The sequence below is a fragment of the Salvia miltiorrhiza genome, chromosome 2 (assembly GCF_028751815.1).
Source record: "Salvia miltiorrhiza cultivar Shanhuang (shh) chromosome 2, IMPLAD_Smil_shh, whole genome shotgun sequence".
Classification (NCBI taxonomy): Eukaryota; Viridiplantae; Streptophyta; class Magnoliopsida; order Lamiales; family Lamiaceae; genus Salvia; species Salvia miltiorrhiza.
The window spans coordinates 11,541,368-11,557,580 of record NC_080388.1 but is presented as its reverse complement, the minus strand read 5'-3'; the positions used below and the strand labels follow the sequence as shown (position 1 = coordinate 11,557,580).

Below are 16,213 nucleotides of genomic sequence, written 5' to 3'. Positions count from 1 at the left end.
GAAGTGCGATGGTAGTAAAAGTCCGGGGCCGGATGGCTTCAACATAAACTTTTGGAAAGCTTCTTGGGAAACCATTAAGGAGGATTTTTTACAGGTGATGAACGAATTCCACGCGAATGGCAAAATCCCGAGAGGCTGTAATTCCTCTTTCATTGTCCTTATCCCCAAAAAACCTGAAGCAAACTCTTTGGATGAGTTTAGGCCTATATCCCTTATAGGCAGTCTCTACAAAGTCATTGCTAAGGTTCTTGCAGAAAGGATGAAAGCGGTTATGGACTCTATCATTTCCGAGAATTAGAGCGCGTTCCTTAGCGACAGGTTTATTCTTGACGGGGTGGTCATTTTGAATGAAGTCATTTCCGAGGCCAAGAGAAACAGAAAATGGAGAGTTATATTTAAAATTGACTTCGCAAAGGCTTACGACTCGGTGGAATGGGACTATTTGGATTGTATGCTGCAGCGTTTCAACTTTGACTATAGATGGAGGAAATGGGTCAAAAGGGGGCCTCTACTCGGCCTCGGCAAATGTTCTGGTTAATGGGTCCCCGTCGGGGGAATTCTGCTTGGAGAAAGGACTCAGACAAGGAGACCCATTGTCACCTTTTCTTTTCCTAATTGCAGCTGAAGGTCTTCAGATTTTATTGAGTAGGGCCGTGGACAGAAAGCTCCTGGAACCCGCGGTGGTTGGAAGAGATAAGGTCAAAATCACACACCTTCAATACGCGGATGATATTATTTTCATTCTGGATGACGCCGAAAGTAATGCAGCTGTGCTGAAACAAATTTTGAAGCTTTTCCAACTTCTCTCGGGCCTATCGGTTAATTTCAACAAATGCAGTTTAATGGGCATCGGTGTCAACGATTCAAAGATTGAGAGAATGGCGCAGACGTTGAACTGTAAAGTCGGCAAAACTCCTTTCAAATACCTTGGAATCAAAATCGGTGGCTGTTGCAGAAGCATTGTTGACTGGAACTACCTTGTGGAGAAAGTGAAAATGAAAATCGAGAGCTGGAAGTCGAGGAAACTGTCTCTGGCAAGTCGTGCAACCTTGGTGAAAGCGATCCTACAAGCCATTCCAATTTATCAACTATCCTTTTCGATCATCCCAAAAGCCACGGTAAAATCGTTGAATTCTATTTTTGGTAAGTTCCTGTGGGGTGGGAGTGGAGAATCCAGGTCCATTGCGTGGGTTAAATGGGATGAGCTTTGCACTAGCAAAAGGGAGGGGGGGTTGGGTTTTAGAAATCTTGATTGGTTCAACAAAGCCTTGGTTTTGAAATGGGTTTGGAGGTATTTCGAAAGGAACGGGCAGCTTTGGGGAAGAATTGTTAAGTCAATTTATGGGGATGTTGAGTGGGGCGATGAGGGGTGGCATCTTCAGGGGTGTAAAAAATTTAGAACGGGGTGGTGGTCTAAAATCATGGCCTTGGGTGGAGGAGAGGGGAGGCAGCATGATAAATGGTTCTGGAATAATTTGTATCGTAAAATCGGGGACAGATGGGAGACTTTATTCTGGGAACATAGGTGGGTGGGGGGAATCCTCTAAAGTTGGCTTTTCCTAGACTTTTCCACCTCTGCGCTAATAAGAGGGCAGTTGTTAGTGACTATGGAAGATGGAAGAACGACAGTTGGGTTTGGGATCCAGTTTGGAGGAGACCTCTCTTTGAATGGGAGAAGGAGGTCACTAACGAGCTCATTTCTATCATTTCTAGAGTGTCTCCAATTGTAGGTACCAAAGACGTTTGGAGTTGGAAGGCTACAAGCGACGGGAAGTACTCAACAAAATCAGCATATGCTTGCATTGAGGAACAAAGGGAGCCAAGTTTACTGGTACCTTTAATCAAGAACCATTTGGCTAAAGTTTGGGGGGCCGCTGCACCCCAAAAGGCGAAAGTTGTTGCCTGGAGAGCCTTGAGAAGCCGATTGCCGACGTGTGACAACTTGAAAAGGAGGAATATCCCGTTGGACGAGGTGGATGCTATGTGCAGCGCATGCTTCCATCACAACGAGTCGGTCAATCATCTTCTTCTGAAGTGTCCGAAGACAGAGATGGTGTGGGACGAAATCCAATGGTGGCTTGGAATATCTACTGCGCAGCCACAGCTCATCACCATGCATTTCGAGTCCTTCATCAACTTAGGCACAGGGAAGGAAAATGAGAAATTTTTTACGGCTCTTTGGATTTGCACCGTGTGGCAGCTGTGGAAGAAACGAAATGAGTGTAGGTTCGATGGCAAGGGGTGGGAGCCGAAGAATTTGTTGTGTGAGATCAAAAGTATTTTGTGGAGTTGGGCTAGTATTTTTAATTTGTGTGGTGTGGAGCAAAACTTTGCCTCATGGTGGTCTTCAGATTCCATGGCTCCTTTTCTGTAAACTGTTGGGTACCTCTGGTACCAACTTCTCTTTCCTTTTTTTATATATAGTTTTTTTTTTCTTATCAAAAAAAAAAAAAAACACTTAATTAGACACTTTATTATCCCTTATTTTTTCCCAAAAAGGAAACATGACATTTCGTTTATGACAACCCAAAAAGGAAAACAGGACATTTCGTTTGGAACGGAGAGAGTATTTTTTTTATACTTAATGTTTAAATAATTTTCAGTAACTCATTTTATTTAGTTTTTATATATATATATATATTTTTTGTGTTCAAAATTAAAGTAATGGAATATTTGTAATAACACATAGAGAGTATCGATTAATTATTTGAATAGAGACAATTAATGGCACGTCGCTTTCATGTTTCGACTAAGTTACCATATCATCATTACGAAACAAAATCTAGAACTCTGTCTTCGCTTTGAAAAGAGTCTATTTATATTATTTAGAGCAAATAAACAGTTTTTGAGTTGGTAAAAGCAAGACAAATAAAGGCATAAAAAGCATTGATTTCGTTTAAAACAAGGACCCTTTCTCTCGATTAATTCTCAACAACCATACGTTATATTCACTTAAAAAAAAAAAACAACCCTACATTATATTGAAATATCAGTTCTTCAAAATATTGCAGGAATTAAAGATATCACACTTTAACCATCATGTCAAAGAGAAATGTAACTCTGTCTGCCAATGGTTCCAATGTAAGCTCACCACATCTCTCTCTCTCTCTCTCTCATATGTATTAAAATATGATTTGATGGTCTCAGATTATAATGGACAATGGATTGGTACGGCTTACAATAATGAAACCACAAGGACTGCTGACCGCCATAAAGTATGCAGGAATAGACAATTTATTAGACCTCAAATCCAACCAACTTAACCGAGGGTAACTTTAATTTCTCTCACTTTATATGTTTAGACCGATTAAACGTACCTCGTGTTCGAAATTAGTTGTGGAAGTAATAATTAATGATCTCACAAGACAAAATTTCTTGCAAATTAACTCAAAACCAAATTTGCAGTTACTGGGACATAAACTGGAACTTGCCAGGAGGCCAGGACCGATACCAATTGTACGTATTCTCATTCCAAGTTGTTGTTTTTATTCTTTGGGTTTAAATTTGAGTTTCATATATCAAAATTTTCATTTTGCTATTATAAATAAGGTATCTATAAAGAGAAAATATAAGATTAAAAAAACTAACTATTTTTCTAGTTTAAAGTAGTATTCTGTCCTTAGTTGATCACGTGACGACTAAAAAACTATGTGATTGTAAATCATAGGCAAAATATGATGAATTTCACGATTAAGAAGTTTCATGATCGTAAATTGTAGGTAAAATACAGTCAATTCACGAGAAGTTTCGTGGTTATGAATTAGGGAAAGTAGAGTCAACTCTAGAATAATTAAGAAGCTTCGTATTTGTAAATTAATTATTACTCTTTCTGTCCAAAAAAAAAAGTTCTAAAGGGTTTTAACAAAAATGATTGAGTGCATTGTAATCGAAGAAAATGGTCTCAACTAAAAAGTAATTTTAATAATGATAATTTTTTTTGACATGATTTTAATAATGATAATTAATTGTATTGTAAGTGGAGAAAAATAGTTACCATATTCTAGAAATGGTGAATAAATATATAGATGTATTGAAGATAAATGGTAAGGTATTTCCAGAAATGGAAAGGGACGAATTTTTATATACATCCCCAAAATGCAAAACTGGATTATTTTTTGTGGATGAAGAGATTATAATAATTAAGGTAAAATTGTAAAAATGACAAAAATAATAGAATAATTTAGTAATTAATTTTTATTTTTATAATAATAAAATAGATACTTTATTAGTCGGCTCTTGAAATTTTGAAAAATTTGAAGACATGTTTTGTGGTTTTGTTTGACAGGCTAAGAGGATCCGAATACAACGTGATAAACTTGAGCAACGATAACGTGGAGGTGTCGTTTAAGAGTAGCTACGATCCTTCGATTGCTGGGACTAGACTTCCCCTCAGTGTAGATCAGAGGTGGATATATATATATACTCATTCAATTAAACAATTTTATTAATTTAAATTGTTTGATAAAATTAAAAACAGATGTTTAAATATTTGTGAGTTTTGCAGATACATTGTAAGGAGTGGAGTATCGGGTTTCTACTGCTACGCCATCTACGAGCGGCCTCAAGGATGCCCTGCATTCGATCTTGCTCAAACACGAATGGTCTTTAAGCTGCATCGCGACAGGTAAACTCACACATTCCTATAGAGTTAATATATCAAAATATATAGCAAGTTTCGTGGCTGTGAATTATAGGCAAAATATGACCAGTTCACGACTAAGAAGTTAGAAGTTTCGTGGATGTGAATGGTAGGAAAAATATTGTGATTTTACTATTAGAAAGCATTCTGATCGTGAATTATAAATATAAGGTCAATTTACCATTAAGAAGCTTGGCGATTGTGAATTGTTTATAAAATAGGGTTAATTAATACGCGACTATCGAGTTCTATGGTTGTGAATTATTTAATAATAGTGATAAAATTATTGGTTCTTTCATATATAATCCCTTTGTTCAACAATTCTTGACCCATTTTATCATTTTGATCTGTACATCAATTCTCGATCAATTCTATTTTTAGTAAGGTTTTCACTCACAATAAAGTGAGACCCTCATTCCATTCACCTACTTCACAAATTTCTTGAATCTCGTGCTATTATGAAATGGGTCAAGAAATGATGGATCATAGGAAGTATATATTAATGCTCCTTTTATGTTATAATGTTGTTTTGTAATAATCATAAATCATACAATGGGGCTCGTTTGTTACGTATTATGGGATAAGACGGGGTATCTTTAACTATGATATCTATTTATTTATTAAATATTAATAAAATATTTTGTAAGATATAAAGATTTTATGCTCTTAGGTGTGATACAGAATCCAAAAAAGATGGATAACATAGGCCTTTAAATTTTGAAGCAAACAACATATTAGAGTGTTATAAGTATTTATCGCACACTTATCATGCATAGCAAACGAGCCCTTAATCAAGCCTAATTTTAGTTAACAGTAGTGGAGAAAATGAAAAGGTTTTATTAGCTAATGGCGCCAATAATTGAGTATGAATTGTGGATAGAATGAGACATAATAGTAAGTTTGAATGTTAGGTTTCATTACATGGCGATCACGGACGAGAAACAACGCATAATGCCAATGCCAGATGATCTGTTGCCAGGGAGAGGCAAACAACTTATTGTACCTGAGTCTGTTTTGCTTCTTAATCCCATTAATCCAGACCTCAAGGGAGAGGTAAACATAATTAATTACTTATTCCAAACTAAAATAATTTTTATTTGTTTTGGAAATGATATGGTAATAGGTTGATGATAAATACCAATATTCGATGGACAACAAGGATGGTGGGGTCCATGGATGGATAAGCTCCAACCCTAGTGTGGGCTTCTGGATCATCTTCCCCAGCCATGAGTTTCGCAATGGCGGGCCCACCAAGCAAAATCTCACGTGCCACACCGGTCCCACTTGCCTCGCTGTAACTCTTTTCCTTCTCCAAACTTATTCAATTTTCACTCAGACATCATACTTCATGTCCTGAATCTGCTTTATTCAATATAAAATTATATAAAAACTCTTAAATCCTAAGAATCCACATAAGAATTTGGTGAGGTGACCCATCATTCCATTGTCGAATTCTATAAGGAGCGCGGTACATAAATCATGTATATTTTTCAAAGTTCAAATTTTTTGACAAAACATATAAAAATACCTACATTTTCAAAATATTTGATAAAGTATAAATTTCTCTTTAAACCCTAAATTATTTTTGTACTATTAGTTATGTTTTGAATTATCAAAATATTTTTCTTCAATTATAAACAATTAATTGTATCTTTGGTCTATTTTACGGCTTCGAAAAATTAGTTTGGCTTGCATGACACTACTAAATTTAAAATTATTCTTTCAAAATATTACTCCATCCGTCCCACGAATCTTGACACGTTTCTAAATATAGTAATAATTAGCTAAACAATAAGGATTCTTAATTACCTTTATCTCTCCTATTTTATCAGTTTATTACCTTCTCTCTCCTATTTTATCACCTTCTCTCCTACTTTATCACTTTTATACTTAATTCCCGTGCCGAAACCAAACGTGTCAATTAACCAAAGTGGGAAATTTATAGAAACCGCAAGAAATCTCACAAGTATACATTGGAGAAATGGAACGAAGAGCAATTAGTGTATAGGGGAAAATACAAGCTAAAATGAAAATAGAGAATATGTAGCTGTACGATATTGCAGAAATGGGTAAGAGAAAAACAGACATGTACATATTAATTGTGCAGAAAAGAAAAAGTATAAAAGAAATGCAAGAATATGATTGATAGTGTAACAGATGTTTCACGGAAGCCACTACATTGGGGACGACATGGTTGCTCATTTCGAACAAGGTGAAGTATGGAGAAAGGTGTTGGGCCCCTTCTTCGTCTACCTCAACACCACCAAAGATGTTTCCCAGTCTTACAATCTATGGACAGATGCAAAGAAGCAGGTATACGATTCAAAGAGGAATATGACTCAAGCTAGTTCGGACAAATGGAATATATTTTAGGCTGTGTTTGATGGATAAATTTATCTATGGAAAATGAAGGATAACAAAAAATTATGCTTTGAAATGTCTAATATCTTTTCCAACATTTGACACAAAAAAAATGTTCACCATTTTTCCTTCCTTATTTTCACTTCACAAATGGATAATATTATCCATCCATTTTTTAGTAGATAATATTATCCATCCTTGAAGTGAAAATAAGGAAGAAAAAATAGGAAACATCTCTTTTGTGTTAAATGTTGGAAGCGTCCACAAAGAGCGTAATACTTTACTTTCAGGGACATGCCCTTACTTTGTCCTTTCAACTACAACCAATCATTTGTATATGGCCTCACCCTCAATTCAACCATAATCATTCATTTCTAATTTACACATATCTACCAACTATTTTTTTTAAACTCGTGTCCACCAAAAGTGTTAGGATCTTGGTGGACGGAGGGATTGAGTAATAGATTTTATACTCCCTCCGTCCTAATAAAAGTGGCCACTTTTTTTTGGGCACGGAGATTAAGAAGGGGATTGTTATATTTTAATTGAGTGTGACCCATCAAAATTAGTGAGTAATTTTTAGAAAGTGGCCTACAATTGTTGACCAAATTAGTGAGTAATTTTGACATTTTTAGAAAGTGGCCTACAATTGTTGACCAAATTAGTGAGTAATTGTTGACTTAATTAAAGTAAACTTTTGCCATTTTTAGAAAGTAGCCACTTTTAATGGAACACCCAAAAAGGAAATGTGGCCACTTTTATTGGGACGGAGGGAGTAGTACTTAATTTCATCTAACGTTAACGTGTTGTTTACACCTTGTGTAATCCTAAGAGGCTAACGGAGGAGTCGTTATGGCCGTACGATTTCATCTCTTCACCATATTATCTTACGTACAAGGAGCGCGGCTCTGCTACAGGAAGACTCTTTGTCCAAGATAGGTGAACATACATGCAATATAGTAGTATTAATATATTATATTTTCTTGTAATAAAAGTGGGCAGCATGTCCAAATGAAGCAGATATGTTTCAGAATCCCTCATTCCTGCTAAGTCTGCATTTGTTGGGCTGTCAGCTGCAAGAACGGCGGGCTCTTGGCAAATCGAAAGCAAGGTTTTTAGGCAGCTAAGAAACTTAATTTTCTGGTTTCAGCAGTTACTAATTATAGACTAATAAAAGGTGTGGTTGGTTTGTGCAGGATTACCAATTCTGGGTGCAGACAGATATAGAGGGAAACTTTAGCATAAAAAATGTTGTACCAGGAGTTTATGGCCTTCATGGGTGGGTTCCAGGGTTTATTGGTGATTACCTCAACCAACAACTCCTTACAATCTCTGCAGGTAATTAAATTTATCGTTATTATATATATATATATATATATATATATATATATATATATAATACAAGAAAAAATATAATATATCATTTTAATAATTATAATATTCATGTTAATTATTTAATATTTTATAGTAATTTGTTATATTAGTTTGTTAAATTTGTATTGTTTTTGACTCATTTTCATTTCTTAGTTAATTTTTAGTATTGAATTTGAGTCAATGATCGAGTCAAAGTAAAATTATGAACTATTAATAATGAATTAGTTTATTTTTTTAGAATATGAAATAATTTTTCAAAAAAAAAGCGTAAAAGTAGGTCTTTATATGCTTTCAATGTACTTGTCGTTAAATGAATAGAACTGCGAACAACTATTTATTATATTAAGTGATTGATTCTAATTCTAAATTCATTAAGATTCTACTTGAATATAAAAATGAACTGTACGAAATGTTTAAAAATAATTAGCTCGAGAGCTCTCGCCCTCGAACCCTCATACAAATATTTTCAGACATCGTATAAATTTAGTACCCCCAAATCACATATCCTGAATCCGCCACTGTCAAGATCCACGATGGATGTATCAAATTGTTGGATGAATGCAGATCTTGAGTTCGAATCCTGAAGGGAGCAATTTTTTTATTTTTTTTAGTACATTAATTTTAATAGCGAATGCATTAATTTTTACAGTGGATGCATTAGATTTGATGGTTCTCACGTTCTCATAAATAATGTAGTTATCTCTAGAACCACACCATATATATATATTATTGGATGAATTGATGTGAGTGCGTGTATATATTGATCACCAGGATCAGAAACACAGGTAGGTAATGTGAGGTACGTGGCTCCACGAGATGGCCCAACCGTGTGGGAGATTGGTTACCCTGATCGCACCGCAGCTAAATATTTTGTGCCAGATGTCAACCCCATCTATGTCAACAAGTTGTTCCTCAACACCCCCGAAAAGTAACAATCTCTTCTCTACACATCACTGCATCTAATTATGTGTTATTTATTTCAACTTCTCTATAATATATATATATATATATATATATATATATATAGGGGGCCGCTCCAATGAGACCCCCTAATTTTAGTAAGATCTAGGGCACGATCTGGTGCGTTTATTTTATCAATCCTATGGCTGATATTGTATCTGGAGGGTGATTTTTTTTCGCTGGGTTCGAATCCTGGAGGGAGCAGAATATTTTAAATTTTGTTATTCATCAGTATATACTGCATTGTTCATCAGTATATACGGCCATGTTCATCAGTATATATGTCTTATTCATTACGAATTTTTTAAATTTTATTTTTCATCAGTATATACATCTTGTTCATTAGATATACGTTTTGTTCATTAGTATTATATGTCTTATTCATTGTACTCATGTTACACGAAAAATAGGGGGTCTCACTGGAGCGTGCCCCTATATATATATATATATATATAGGGTATATAGGGTGTGGTTCTAGAGAGAACTACATTATTTGTGAGAACGGGAGAACCATCAAATATGCATTCACTGTAAAAATTAATGCATCCGCTGTTAAAATTAATGCACTCAAAAAAATAAAAAAAAATGCTCCCTTCAGGATTCGAACCCAGGATCTGCATTCATCCAACAAGATGATGCATCCACCGTAGATCTTGATGATCTAATGGCTGAAAATGGTTCTCCGGTCTTCTTTTATTTATGGTTCTTTCCTGAACCTCTCCCTATATATATATATATATATATAAAGAGAGAAAGGATTAAATGAGAATGTCTATTGTTTGTGAAAAATGAGAATAACATTTAAAAAGTACATGAATAAATCAATGTGTTATATTAACTATAATTCTCATTTTTACAAAAGATAAATGGAGTATTGATAAGGGAGCATTGGTTGTGGTTCAGGTATAGACAATATGGACTATGGGATAGATACACAGACTTAAATCCCAAGTCTGATCAAATCTATACTATAGGCGTGAGTGATGCAAAGAAAGACTGGTTCTTTGCTCATGTGGATAGGTATACAAATACAAGCACATTATATAATTCTTCATATATTATTTTCTCATAAATTATATACGTGCCAATTTAAAAAGTCAATGAAAATTGCAGGAGGATTGGAGACAATAAGTATGTTCCAACAACGTGGGAGATCAGATTCAACCTGAAATTGGTTGTTGCAGGAATTTACAAGTTGAGATTGGCTCTTGCCTCAGCCACCCGCTCCGACTTGGAGGTAAACTTTTTAAGACTGCCCATTTTTGGCTCGTTTCAAAAATTTAATTAACAACCGATAAATATCAGTTCGATTGTCGGTCTACATTCAAAACTCAAAAGTGGGTTCAAAAATTTAATTAAGAAGCGTAGTGAGGATGGATTAGGGTATATACTCTTTTTAAAATATAAATTACGAATCGATAAATTATACGTGGAACATATATGAATTAGTATGAGCATTTTTATTTCAAAAATTAAATACATTGTTGCTTATATGATTAGAATCGAAATATTGAATTTGAAAAAACTATTGTAGATTTTCATGATCTAAAAACTAAAAATATATAGTTTTTAATTTATATTTTCTCAGTTCACAAAAAAGTTCTAAAAGAGGACAATACAGATTTTAAAAAATAGTGTTAATAATGATAAGTAATTGTATTATGAGTGGATCGATAATAGGATGATCCATCATGTGATCGATAGAAAGTTTTCAAAAATGGAAATGGACAATTTTTTGTGGACGTCCCAAAATGGCAAAAAAATAACTACTTTTTGTGAACAAATCACAGATGGAGTATTTAGAAAGGAATTTTTTATTTAGTCAATTTCTCAGTTTGTTGGATGAATTCAAGGTTTCGGATTCGAATCTCATAAATAGCAAAATTTTAATTTTTGAATTTATATATTTTCACGATAAATTAATACATATTTTACTTATAATTTATGAGTTGTAATTTATATTTTAAAAAGGGTTTGTGGCCTAAACCTTTTCATACACACACATATATATAGGGGTGTGCTTCAATGAGACCCTTATTTTTTGTGAGACACTGAAACCCTTATTTTTCAATGAATAAGACATATATACTGATGTACAAAGTGGTATATACTGATGAATAATGAAATTTAAAAAATTGGTAATGAATACGACATATATACTGATGAACAATGCAGTATATACTGATAAATAACGAAATTTAAAATATTTCACTCCCTCGAACGCTGAGAAAAAAATTCGCCCTCTAGATACAATATAAGTTATAGGATTGATAAAATAAATGTACGAGATCATGTCTAATATCTCACTAAAAATAAAGGGTCTCATTAGAGCGCTCAAGTAGAACCCTTACCGTAGGTAGTATATAAAACCAAATAAGAACCGCACATTTTCTCCATGTGGAGCACTAAGGGAGTGACACGTGGCAAGGAGCTTACAAGGCCTTCTAAGGCAAAATCTGCCCAGGGGTAAAATCGGAATAAAAATTAAATTTTTTTTTAAAAAAAACTTCTTTTATTATATATATATATATATATATATATATATATAGAGAGAGAGAGAGAGAAGGGTTCAACAGAGAAGTTAAATATTGTGGAGAATAGAGAATTCGTAAAATAAAAATGAACAGATCTATAATTTTAATGAACAGATCAATGTACCGCATGAACATCAATTTGCCCCGGGTTCGAATCCTGCTGGTGGCGAGTTTTTCTATATTTTTACTAAATACGTCTGTTCATTAATTATGTTGATCTGTTCGTAAAATATACAGATTTGTTCATGATGAATAAAAAGATAATTCTCTGTTGAACTCAACCCGATATATATATATATATATATATATATATATATATATATATTTAAAAAAAACTGACATATTTTCCATGCATTTTATTATACAAAAACATGCATAACTTCACACAAAAAATGCATTTTTACCACCCTCCCACCCCTATTCCCATTTTTTTTTTATCGAAAAATTCATTTTTTTACACGCGTCATTAACACCAGATGCATGGTTTGGTTTTACAAAATGTATTTTCTAATTTTGCAATATGCAGGTTTTACTGATACAATATTCATGGTATTTCTCGCCCCCCACCCCCCACCCGCCCACCCTCGAATTTTTTTTTTTTTTTGTCAAAAAATCATTTTTATTTGCTGGCTTCATTAACACCTGCTGCATGGTTCAGTTTTATGATTTGCATTTTTCTGTTTCGCAATATGCAAGGTTCGTTGATAAAAGATGCATGGTATTTTTCACCACCCCATCCGCACCCCCACACCACCCCCCACCCCATATAGAAAAATGAACCATGCATATGGTAAATCAGAACAATATGTATTGTAAAACTGAACCATGCATCTCGTGTCAATGAATCATGCAAAAAAAAAAATCGAAAAAAAAATTGATGGGGAGGAGGGGGAGAGAGGGTGGAGGGTGAGGGTGATGAGAAATACAATGCATATTGTATCAATAAACGCACATTGAAAAACATAACACTGTATTTTTTAAAGCCGAACCATGCATCTCGTGTTAATGTAGCCTACAAAAAAACGACAAAAGAAAAAATTAAATATTTTTTTGGGGGGGTGGGGATGGGGTGGATGGGGCCAAAAAAAATTATATTTATCACATTTGTGTGTGTAAAATAATGCAGGGTTCTGTGTAATAATATGCATGAAAATATGTAAGTTTCAGAAATCTAAAAAACAAAAATTAAGTAAATTTTTTTTAATATTCATTTTTTTTTCGATTTTACCCCTGTGCGAATTTTATCTTGGAAGGTCTCTGCCACATGTCATTCCCTTAGTGCTCCACATGGAGAAAATGTGTGGTCCCCATTTGGATCTATATACTACCTAAGGTTGGGGTTCTATATGATCCATATATATATATATATATATATATATATATATATATATATATATATATGGATAACGCACGACATGACAGCAGCCTCCCAAGACCTTCCAGGCCAAAAATGGTCATTTTGATTTTATTTTATTATTATTATTATTTTACGGAAAATCTATTTTTTTCTCGGGGCCGTCGTCAAAATTATGCATATCGAACACCAATATGCATAAAGGTAAACACAAATTGCACTAGATAGAAATATGAATGGGAAAGTATCAGTATGTGACCCGTCAAGTGACCAACGACGAGAGCTACTTGACAGTGTCGCATAGTATTATTCATATAGTTCAGCAAGAATATGCATAAAGAAAAACATAAATATGCATAACATTACACACATATATGCATAGCATTTTTCGACAGCGAGAGACACCAGATGGTTTGCATACTGATACTTTCCCATGCATATTTCTATCTAGCGTCATGCATATTTGGGATTATGTTTATGCATATTGGTGTAAAATCATATGCATAATTTTGACGACGGTCGCGGAAAAAAAATGGATTTTTGGTAATAAAAAAAATCGAAATGACCATTTTACCCCCTTTGTGTTTTTTGCCATGGAAGACTTTGGAAGCCCTTGGGAGGAGGCTGCTGCCATGTGGCTCGCTAGGAGTGCGCCACGTGACCCTATTGTGTAGTCCAAATTTAGACCTATATACTATGAGGGGAGTGGATACTGGGATCCTGTAGTATCCACTCCCCTCATAGTATATAGGTCCAAATAATTTTGGGTAGTATATAGATCTATTTTTGGCCATGTGGAGCTATTGATCCATTTTTGGCATGACGCTTCTACTAAAAATCAAAATGACCATTTTTGCCCTGGAAGGTTTTGGGAGGTTGCTGCTATGTGGCGCGTCCTCCGTATATATATATATATAGGGAGTGGATCATATCGAACCCCCACCCTTAGGTAGTATATAGATCCAAATGAGGACCACACATTTTCTCCATGTGGAGCACTAAGTCTTAGGTAAGAAATAGATCATGTAATACTTAAGTCTTAGGTAGTATGTAGTACTAATTTTGGATCGATATCACACATTTTGTTCAGGTGGAGCATTACAAAAATAGGAATGAAAATTTGGGGATATTAAAAAAATAATACTCCTTTCATCCCAATAATTTTGGTCTGTTTTTCTTTTTGGATTGTCCCAATAATATTGACATATTTTTATTATGAAACATAATTAGTTTCTAATTAAAACTCACTAAACATGTAGACCACCGCTTCTACAAAAAAGTCAAACAACATTTGTCATATTTCTTATATGATTTTGTAATGTTTTGAAATTTTGTGATGCTGAAAGACTTAAAATTAGGATAAACATAAGTTTATTGAATTGATTGTGTCTCTTTTAAAAAACTAACCAAAATCAATCAATTTCTTAGTTTAAGTTTTGGGTCATTCTAATTGTTTTTTTTCACATTGATGAATAATGCAGGTTCATGTTAATCAAATGAATGCTGAGCAACTAGTGTTTCAAGTGATAAATTTGGGAGCCGACAACGCAGTTTGTCGACATGGAATCCATGGACTTTACCAGCTTTTTATTGTTGATATTTCATCGACATTGTTGATCAACGGCGACAATTGCTTGTTTCTCACCCAAGCAAGGGCTGGTGATGCACTTTGTGGAATTCTTTACGATTACTTAAGGCTAGAAGCTCCATCAAATTGATCGATGTGCATGAAGAGAAATATCTTCATTATGTAAATCAACTCCAACCAAAACTTGACTAATTATCAATGTAATCACCTGCAAGATATAGAACATGACATGATTGAATGTAATCCCTGGCTTTTTACTTGTGTTAAATTATTTAGTTTTAGTGATATGAAAATATGATATTGTCATGCTTGATTTTATAATCTTGAACTTGAGGGAATTCGTACTGTATCCCTAGTTCAGAGTTCGAATCCCCTAGCCCCAAACGTTCAACAAATTATTTATACGTTCAACAATATTTACTGTCATGTTCAATGTTTCAGATTTTCTTGTATAAGCTATGTTTCTGTAGAATGCAACCCTATATATATTGAGTTATAAATTTTTCGTAGTGAATAGAATCTGATAATTGTCCTTTGAATTGGGCTTTTAGAGAAGTTGGGCTACGAGAAATAAAATAGGTAAAGTTTAGATTTTATTCGTTAGTATGTTTTATTTTATTATTCCGATTATGTAAAAGATTAATAAAATTAGCGTTATTTCCTTTTAACATAATTAGAGAATGAGTAAAATTTTATTAGGTTTATAACTGCATATTTGTATTTCACGTAAATATATTTACCAACACGTTCTGCACCCCTTTTCTACCGTATTCACAAAATTTCAAACGCTTTCAATCATTTTCTTCTCGTGTCTTCTTCAACTGTGTTTGCATTCCAGAAATTTGGGTTAAACAAGCTATATAGAAATTTGACGGCGACCAGTGTCGGTCTTCCATCAGTGATCGTGTTTAACTCGGCAAAAAAATGGAAAATATCGATGAAAAATTTCGTTGGTATCCGCCTAGTTTCTTATAGTATATTCTTTTCAAGTAATTTTCTTCGGGTGCTGCGCATCTAGGACCCTCGTCTTAGAATTAATTGAGTTTTTTTTTTGTTGTGCTTGACATTGGGTGAAATTCCTTCTAACTCGATAAATGTGTTTCAAATACCACGTGATTTAAAAACTATTTATGAAATATTTTATATGTCCAACGTGTATATTGTGGTTAAGATACGAGTTTGATTGCATACGGTGAGTATGCGTAGTGATGCTTATAGCAACGTGACGGTGAGTCATTGGTTTATGGACGGCGAGAACGACATGGCCCTGTGCACTGTTGACATATATTGGTTATCACTATTCCATGCCGGTGAGGCATGAATCATTGTAGGTAAGGTCATTTTGATTATTATTTCTATGCCAGTGGGGCAGGAATGAATGTCGGTGAGGCAATGTTTGATTA

General features: G+C 34.2%; 1 protein-coding gene across 1 annotated transcript; it reads left to right on the top strand.

Moving 5' to 3' along the window:
* Window positions 1–2,884: 2,884 nt before the first annotated feature.
* LOC131011205 (probable rhamnogalacturonate lyase B) lies at window positions 2,885–15,119 on the top strand. Its single transcript, XM_057938998.1, has 15 exons — window positions 2,885–3,081; window positions 3,148–3,269; window positions 3,406–3,456; window positions 4,286–4,405; window positions 4,505–4,624; window positions 5,551–5,692; window positions 5,763–5,933; window positions 6,797–6,952; window positions 7,833–7,939; window positions 8,021–8,111; window positions 8,197–8,338; window positions 9,146–9,302; window positions 10,238–10,354; window positions 10,448–10,571; window positions 14,704–15,119. Exons 1-15 carry the CDS (start codon window positions 3,040–3,042, stop codon window positions 14,938–14,940), a joined length of 1,899 nt encoding a protein of 632 aa, XP_057794981.1. The 5' UTR covers window positions 2,885–3,039; the 3' UTR covers window positions 14,941–15,119.
* Window positions 15,120–16,213: the final 1,094 nt, after the last annotated feature.

Coding starts and splice junctions, on each gene's coding strand:
- LOC131011205 (XM_057938998.1), top strand. CDS start 3,040: ATGTCAAAGAGAAATGTAACTCTGTCTGCCAATGGTTCCAAT. Junction 3,082..3,147: donor TGTCTGCCAATGGTTCCAAT/GTAAGCTCACCA, acceptor TGATGGTCTCAG/ATTATAATGGACAATGGATT. Junction 8,339..9,145: donor ACTCCTTACAATCTCTGCAG/GTAATTAAATTT, acceptor ATTGATCACCAG/GATCAGAAACACAGGTAGGT.